This window comes from Alexandromys fortis, unplaced genomic scaffold (assembly GCF_014885135.2).
Source record: "Alexandromys fortis isolate MF-2015 unplaced genomic scaffold, M_Fortis_MF-2015_v1.1 scaffold_26, whole genome shotgun sequence".
NCBI lineage: Eukaryota > Metazoa > Chordata > Mammalia > Rodentia > Cricetidae > Alexandromys > Alexandromys fortis.
Genome location: NW_026067894.1, coordinates 12,351,597 through 12,360,487, shown reverse-complemented (window position 1 = coordinate 12,360,487; position 8,891 = coordinate 12,351,597). Strand labels below are relative to the sequence as shown.

At 43.7% G+C, this 8,891-nt stretch overlaps 1 protein-coding gene across 12 annotated transcripts in view; it reads right to left on the bottom strand.

The window, feature by feature from the left end:
* Positions 1-3,607: 3,607 nt before the first annotated feature.
* S100pbp (S100P binding protein) overlaps positions 3,608-8,891 on the bottom strand; it is a 36,665-nt gene continuing 31,381 nt past the window's right edge. For 10 of the 12 annotated variants that reach the window (XM_050150675.1, XM_050150637.1, XM_050150646.1 and 7 more), the window contains one exon: positions 3,608-6,665. In XM_050150675.1, coding sequence (XP_050006632.1) covers positions 6,524-6,665 — 142 coding nt within the window. In that variant the 3' untranslated portion in view covers positions 3,608-6,523. The remainder of the gene's footprint in view (positions 6,666-8,891) is intronic. The other 2 variants (XR_007593351.1, XR_007593352.1) reach the window with 2 other exon arrangements.

Below are 8,891 nucleotides of genomic sequence, written 5' to 3'. Positions count from 1 at the left end.
GCTTCCTCCTGGGAGGGCATGAGGTTCCACTCATTGTCTTGTGACTTCCATCCCTGCTGAATGGGGCTGCAAGGCCAAGGCTCCTTAAGAACGGTCCTTACCTCGATCCAGTTAGAGCAATAACCACTTTTTAAATGTAAAATAAAGACAAATGAAAAGGCACACCCTTGTCCTCTGGTAAATGCCCAAACGTTGCCCTCTTTTTCTGGCAATTGGCAGTAAGTCAGGGTGTGTGGAGGAGGGAGTCAGTTCTCTTCCATTTTGGCCTGCAGCTTCTTAGGGACATGCCTGCCAGCCAAGCTGGAGTTGGAAGGGAATTCTCGAACAGATGGGGGTGCACGTGCAGGAGAAGAAAATAGATGCTCCACCATCCTCTTTCTGAGGCTCCTCTCTAAGCTTGGCTTGGGCTGCCTCACCACATAGGTATGCAGGCGCCTGCTCGGTTTCTTAAAACAAAGGGTTTTCCTCTCCCAAGAGCGCTGTGTGCTTATTCCTGCCAGAGGACTGTGTGTGGCTCTTAGCTGGGGTGGGTAAGGAAGGAGAGAATTGCAAAGACTGCTCTCTGCAGAAATCATTCAGTGCTCACTCCGTGCTCTTCTGGGCTGTTAAAGGAACATCATTAAGATCCCAACGGCAGGCTGAAAGGCAGGCAGAGGAACGATGCCATTAGCCAATGAGTGAACTAGGAAATGGGACACCTCGAACATTCCTGTCCAGGGCCAGGGGAGAGAACGTCAGATGTGCAGTGCTTAGAGCAGGCTGCTCAGGTCCCAAGAGCGGAGGGAGAGGAAGGTCTCAGAAGCCTTTGAAGAGACAGAGCTCTAAGCCAAACCTCAGAGAGGAGCCACCTAGGCTCTCTGCTCACATACTTCCAACTGAGAAGCATAGGTACAGGGAGTTAGCAGGGTCTGGAGAGCCCTGTTAGGTGGGGGGGGGNGGGGGGGGGGGGGGGGGGGGGGGGGGGGGGGGGGGGGGGGGGGGGGGGGGGGGGGGGGGGGGGGGGGGGGGGGGGAGGGAGGTTTCCTGTTCATTCGTGCCTGTGAGTACACCATAGGAAATAGAGTAAAGTGCTCCTTTAGCTTAAAGGCCTGTCCTCTTCCTCCTGAAATGAGGATGGCTCTCTTCTGGAATCAATTGCTATTTGCAGTAAACGCCACAGCTATTATTCGAGAAGCACTTCCTCCCTTCCTCTCAGGTGACTCCAAAGATTCCTTGCAATTCAGGAAAGCTCTGAGACCAGGACCCTGGGCAGTCACTTCTCTGAGGGTGGAGGGCTTCCAGAGCCCACCCACACAGGATAATGACTAAAGGCTGTCCTAGAAACACAGTGAGGCCAAGAGGCTAAGGGGAGAAGGCTAGGCTGCTGGGTCTTTGGAGCAGGGACCTTTCTTCTGTCCTCTAAAGTCTAACCCAGCCCTTTACAGGCATACATAACATTTCAGCAGGCCATCTACGACAGGCTTTCAGACTTTATTTTTACTTACTGAATTTTGCTTTTAAGAAGTAGTCTCCAAAAAACTAACTAACTAACAAACAAACAAACAAAAAAAGAGGTAACCTCCAGGGGGCTGGAGAGATGGCTCAGCGTGTTAAGAACACTAGCTCCTCTTCCAGAGGATCTGGGTTCAATTCCCAGCACCCACATGGCAGCTTACAACTGTCTTAACTCCAGTTCACCCAATGCACATACAATAAAATTAAATAAGTTTAAAAAAAAAAAGCCTCCAGGAGCAAACTGCTTCTATAAACAGGGCACTCTGGCTGCCCCGGACCAGTGCACAGATAAAAAAAATATCAAATCTCAAAATACAGCCTGAAGCTAAGTTAAAGAGATCTCTGTGTACAGATAGCCTGTGACACATTTCAGGATTGTCACTTAGGTTACCTTTAAAAGTTGCCTCAAAGATCACATTCCTCCTGTTTCTGACTGGGTGCTGGGCAAGGCCAGATTTTCCATCTACATATTCCGGCTGTTACGGGGGAATTAATGGATTGGAATGACAAGGCAGGTGCTTGTTCATTAAGGAATTCCAACACTGACCAGCTGACTCTGACAAATGGATGCATTTACTCGACAGGTGCCCTAGCATTCACACACACACACACACACACCAAACCCTGCCCCGGCATACATACACACACGCACCCCAAGCCCTGTGATTGTTTGGGGAATAACCGTTTTCTCCTAGAAAACAGGACCTTGGTTTCTCATCCTATACAAGCGCAAGATGGCCTTCTTAGAGCATGAGCTCGCTCCCCATAGAGAAGGCTCGTTTTCTTCCTTTCTACCCACTTCTCTGTAACAAGATGAATGGAAGGTTTGAGACACCATCATTTCAGAAAATTCATCCTGCTTTCTGAAACTTTCGGTGCCTAGGATAGAAACTGATACACAGATGAACAGGAAATAATTACCAGAAGGCGCTCTACACTTGACAGGAATAATGCGTATACACAAGTCAAGACTAATACACGCTGAGATAAGGGCACAAATAGCTAAATGCTTATCACATTTCTGTGCAGTCTTTTGCCTTGTGTAAGACTGGTTTTGTCTAGAATACACACACAAATTTTAGATAGAATTCGGCACAGCGGCACTTGCCTGTAATCTCCTTCTTTTCAGGAGATGAGGCCAGTGTGGTTTCCTAGTGAGATTCTGTCTCCAAAATACCCCCAATGGGCTGGAGACAGCTCAGTGGTAAAGAGCACTGGCTGTTCTTCCAGAGGACCTGGGTTCAATTCCCAGTACTCACACGGCAGCTCACAGCTGTCTGTCCAAGGATCTGACACCCTCACACAGACAGACATACATGCAGACAAAACACCAACTCACATAAATAAAAATAAATCCTTAAAAAATGTTAAAAAAAAATGTAAAGAACAGCAGGTTAAGGAGCCTGTCCAAGTATGTTTCTCCTTTCCTAAAAGAAGCAGAATTTTCAGAGCAGTAGCTAATGTAGGTGACAATCTATCATTGTTGCTCTTGTGTCCTTGTTCCTAGGGGTAAATGTAGGAAGCCCACGTTCATAAACGGAATCTAAAGAATGCTGTCTCTCCATTATCTACCCGCATCTGTCCAATCTTCATGCTAGATTCTTGAGCAACAATTTCTGGAGAAGTTGGGCTAAGAACAACCACCAATTTCAAATGGCTGAGTCTGGTTTCTCCTATCTTCAGAGGGAGAATGCCCTGGAATAGCATGGCTTCCTCCTCAGTCAGCGCTAAGCAGACACAGTGGCCAACCAGGGAGCCATGGGAAGGAATGCAAGGAACCGCATGCCCAATGATGCTGCGTGGTCTTCTCCCTCTGCAAAAACAGCAGCACAGTGGTATTTCAAGCTCTGCCAATGTCAGGCTCCTGACATGCACCATATGTAGCTGCAAATCCCAATCAATCTCAACATTTCTCAGCTGCCGGAACGCCTTCCTCAACACTGTAATTTACCCTCAAAAGAGCAGGGAGCAAGCACCTCCTTCTCAGAACCATGTTCTTCTACTAAGTACTGCCACCCTCCCATATCCTACTGAACGACCTACGCAGAGGAAGGCACAGAACCCTCCTCCAAAGCCCGAAACAGACGGCCACAGTACATATGCCACTGACAAGAACTTTTATTTCTTTTTAATGACATTAAACACAACTGCTACAAGGGGAAAAACATGATTAAAAAAAAAAAAAGAGGCACCAAACTTCAGTTTCATAATTGATCCCAACAACAAGACAAGTTCAGAGGCCATATCAGATGCCAAAATACTGGCTACTCAGGCTTCTTACTTACAAGTGAACTATTTAAATAGCAAATTTTTACTTTGCTTTGTCAAGACCCCTGTGATAGGAATGTCATCATGGATGATAAAAGCTAGGTAGAGTTAAATGCACATAACCCTTACTCAAATTTAAAAATACAGCATGAATTTAATCTGTAATACAAAACTTAGAGGCCAATACCAAATCTAATATAAGAGATATGCAGGGATTAAAGTCTGGACTCTGCCCATTACCATCTTTAAGGCCAACATGCCAGTTTTCTTTGGCTTTGTTTTTCGCCTTAAAGAATGCCATGTTAACCAGCAGAGAACAGCTCTCCTCCCCCAGTCCAACAGATTCAATTAGGCTGCTAACACTGTGGAAAAACAGAATTATCTGAGCTAGAGGAAATGTGATTGTCACATTTTTCTAGTTAACCTGTCACTCATCTGATTTGGCAAAGGCAATGCTCCCATTATACATTCAGTCTTTAACCCCACAGTCCCAGAAGAACAGCATCTCAGATTTCTCCTAAGCAAATGCTGTATTTCACTCCCTGGGCTATCTGTGGGGGCTACTACTTCAGCTAGATTAAATTTTAACTTTGTTTTGGTCCCAAAGGTGGACTTCTATTTGGCATATCTCATCCTATCAGGGTAATTTACAGCATCTTGGACAAGTAAACAATAATTATGCCAACTGAGAGGAGATTAGACTACTGCCTTCGAAGGGCTGGCCACAGGATCTAAATCAACAAATAGAAAATCCTTGCTGGGGAAAAAAAAAAAAGTCAAAAACTGGGCATGGTAGCCCACATCTTTAGTCCCAGTACTTGAGGCAGAGGCAGGCAGAGCTCTGAGTTTGAGGTCAGCCTGGTCTACAGAGCGAGTTCCAGGGCAGCCAGGACTCCACAGAGAAACACTGCCTTGGGGTTTAAAAAAAAAAAAAAAGAAAAGAAAAGAAAATTCTTGCTGGACACAGTGATATACACCTGTAATCCCAGTACTTGAGAGGTGGGGCAGGAAGATTGGAAGTTTAAGACCATCTTGGGCTAAATAGTGCATTGAAGGCCAATCTAGGCTATATAAGAGACCCAGTCTCAAAAATAAAACACCCCCCTTGACCGACACATATAAAAAGAATTAGTAAGAAAGAAAATCCTTGACTGGATAAAACCAACAAACACTTGGGAACATTTATCCAAACCCACTGAAGACTTGGGGAAAAAAAAATCAAAATCTTCCTAAATCAAAGTTACTTTTCTAGCCAAATGGTGTGGTGGTGGCACATGTTTTTAATCCCAGCACTCGGGAGGCAGAGGCAGGCGGATCTCTCTGAGTGAGGTCAACCTGTTCTACAGAGCGAGTTCTAGGACAGCCAGGGCTGCACAGAGAAACCCTGTCTCAAACTTCCTTCCCCAAATCACTTTTCTAAAGTGGAGTAGAATATTTAGGATGGGTTATCCACATTAAAAAAAAAAAAATGAGACTGACGAAAGAAACCCAGAGAGCAGCTGCAGAACTCTGAGTAACCTCCACAAAGGGAATGATAGCAGCATGACGCCATACTGTAAAACTTCCCAAAATGATGTCTGGAGCTGCCTGTAAGACATCCACTAATACAGACACACAAAGCCTTCAGCTTTGGTTAGAATATCAGGCAACACTGTGATGCACGGGCTCAATCCTAACTTCCCTAGATGTTCTTGAGTACTGATGTGAAATGGTAAGAGTCGGACCAAATCCTAACATCCAGAGTGTAAAGCTAGAGAGGGAAAGAGGGCCTCTCCAAAGGCTTCCCAGGAAGGAGGCCCCTGAATAACATCAACACATAAACTTGGGGTTCTGCTCATGAAACTGAAGATTCCCAGACATCTAGATTCTGGTAAAAGCTTTTCAGTAAACAGAGGGTATCTGAAAGGTGTGTCTACATTTACCATTTACAGACACAACAACACCTCTGTAAAAACCCAGGAGCAGAGTGGTCACTGGGAGTGAGAGAAAAAAAAATCCCTGAAGGGACAGAGAAACCAACTAGTCACAAGACTATGGAGTATTTAACAAGGGTTAGTCAGCTGTCTTTTGTCAGTTAAAATGTGTAAGGTTGACAAACACTGTGAGGAAGATATAGTTAATAGAGAATGAAAAAAGCCAATAATTCAAAACCATAAAGGCAGCTAACAGGTACAGAAAGGAGAGGATTTACATTTTTATCCATCCTTTCAACAGGACTTTTCTCCTACTCCATCTTATTTTAAATGTCCTGAATTACCAACCTTAAAATACTGACAAGTACTCAAGAGACTCAAATTTAAAAAGAGGAGTTGTTAGAAGTGCTCTCTCCCCATTCACGAGTCATCAACAGTAACACTGGCTTGTAGCCTGCAGAACAATCCCTCCTTACAGCAGACTGGAAGATGATTTCCTTGGGATAGTACAAGTAGACTGTGCTTAGAGCTGGTATCTTACTTAAGACTGGATGTTCTGATTTAATGCAGGCCTTCAAAAGGGAGCTACCTTCATCTTAAATTCAAAAAAAAAAAAAAAAAAAAAACCAAAAAACTACACTGCTGAAGTTGAAACGTGTATAGACAGACACAAATCAGGAGGATTCTCATAAAAAAAAAAAAAGACATTACGGGCATTTTCAAACATCTCCAAAAGGTGACAAATTCTTTAAATAGAAATCTTGTGAAAAATAAAACTCAAAATATACAAACAAAAACAGCAGAGGAAAATAAGATGCTACTCTGGACTGGACCCTGGGTAAGGACTGTCACTGTTGATGGGATGAAACATATGGACTGTATGAGAAGTCAGGGAGACGCTGGAAACGGTGGTGGCTCCGCTTGTTTCTGTCAACCCACTGACTCAGGCTGTATCTTTGTAGAGGTTTCTGTCGGAACCGGGCATAATTTCTATTGAGAAGAGAATAAAAACAGGAAGGATTTTCAGTTGGAATGGTCATTTGTATACAAAACAGTTACTATAACTAATCTTTTTGTCTGTTTGTTTGATCTTGTTTTTCAAGACAGGGCTTCTCTGTATAATAGTCCTGGCTGTCCTGGAACTTGCATTGTAGACCAGGCTAGCCTTAAAATAACTCACAGAGATCCTCTGCCTCCCTAAGTGCTGGGACTAAAGGCATGCATTACCATGCCTGGCTGCTATCACAACCATTTTTAAAGATATTTTTATTCCTAGAAATCAGTTTATATGTTGCTTTTTGCTTACTTGAGACAGGATCTCGCTACATAGCCTTAGCTTTCCTGGAACTCACCAATGTAGACCAGGCTAGCCTCAAATTCATAGTGATCTACCTGATTTTGACTCCTGAGTATTGAGAGTATTTGCCACCATGCAGGACTAATATTATATTTTGATGTTACAATTTTAGAAATTTATACTATTTTAATTATATGAAAGCCATCTCATAAATGCTATTTCTTTCCAACTCTCAAAGTCACCTCATTCCTAGAGGTATTGTTCTAAGGAAAACCAATGTGCAATGTTTAAGAGCCAGGAATGGTAGCATATCCCTGTAATCCGCAGCACCATGAGGTAAAGGCATCCTCAGCTACACAGAGGCCAGTGCGAGCTTTAAGTAAGGCCCTGTCTCAAAAAGCCAAGAATAAAGTAGAATTGTTTTTTCTCCCCCTAGCAGTGTTCAGAGCAGGATGTGTATCTCATTGATTCACCAGACCTAGACCTCCAACAGGACTGCACTATACACAGATCAAGGGTGCTTAGGCCGCATTGGTTAAAATCAGATAAAAAGAGAGTCCCAGAGAAGGTAGGTCATCATGTGAGTGTCATAGGCTAAGTTTAGAGACAGAATAACTAACAACATAGACCTATAGTAAGATTTGAGGGTCACCTGTTCTGGGTGTGGGTTCTGAGAAAGACTCTTAAGAATGTGACCCAATCTTAATTCCAAAAATGCTGCCAAAGAACCACGTAGGAAGCTTGCCAAAGACACTGATTCTAGCCGGGCGTGGTGGGATCACATATGGAATCCCAGTATTGGGGAGGCCAAGGCAGAGGAGTTCAACAAGACAGCCCCATGGCTAAAAGTACCTGTAAGTAAAGCTAACAAAGCTGAACTCAACCCCCAGGATTGACATGAGGGAAGAGGGTTGCTGTGGTACAAGTATCCAGCCAGACTACAATAATACTGACTCAAAAAAGGATTCTTAGACCCTTTGTCCCCTGGAGTTAAGGTCGGGACATCACACAGCTGGTTGTGAGAATCAGCCAAGGGTCAAAATAATTTTAGTAGTATTTGACCTTTTTTTTTTTTTAAAAAAAAAGATCTATTTATTTATCATATATACAGTCTTCTACCTGAAGGCCAGAAGAGGGCACCAGATCTCATTACAGATGGTTGTGAGCCATCATGTAGTTGCTGGGAATTGAACTCAGAACCTCTGAATGAGCAGCCAGTGCTCTTAACCACTGAGCCATCTCTCCAGCCCAGTATCTGACTTTTATCTATCACTATATGAGACTATCTGCTGAATCCTTTTTTTAAAAAATATTTTTATTTAACTTTATTTTATGTGCATTGGTGTGAAGGTGTCAGATCCCCTGCAACTGGATCTTCAGACAGTTGTGAGCTGCCTTGTGGGTGCTGGGAATTGAACCCGGGTCCTCTGGAAGAACAGTCAGTGTTCTTAACCACAGAGCCATCTCTCCAGCCCCTCTGCTGAATCCTTTAACCACCCCATCTAAGTTAATATTAGTGAAATCCTACTAGGGAAGTACTGACATTAACTTCTACACTAGCAAGGAAATTAAGCTCAGATTAAGTAACTTTCCCAATGCCACATAGAGGAGTAGGAAGAAAAGTCTGGATTATAATTCATTTATCTGACTCCAACAATTATGTTACACTGCCCCCTCTTTAGTGAGAGGTGTGTGTGTGTGTGTGTGTGTGGTAGAGCTCACAACTGAGCTACCTTCCCATCCCCACACCATCTGAGAACTGCTTGTTTTCTTGTTGATTTTGCTTTACTTATTTGAGTCTATGTAGTCTGGAATTTGCTATGTGCCACAAGATAGCTTAGAATTTATAGCAATTATCCTGCTTCTGCCTCCAGGGTGCTGGGATTAAGTGCTGTGGTTCTGATGGAAGCCAGCATAAT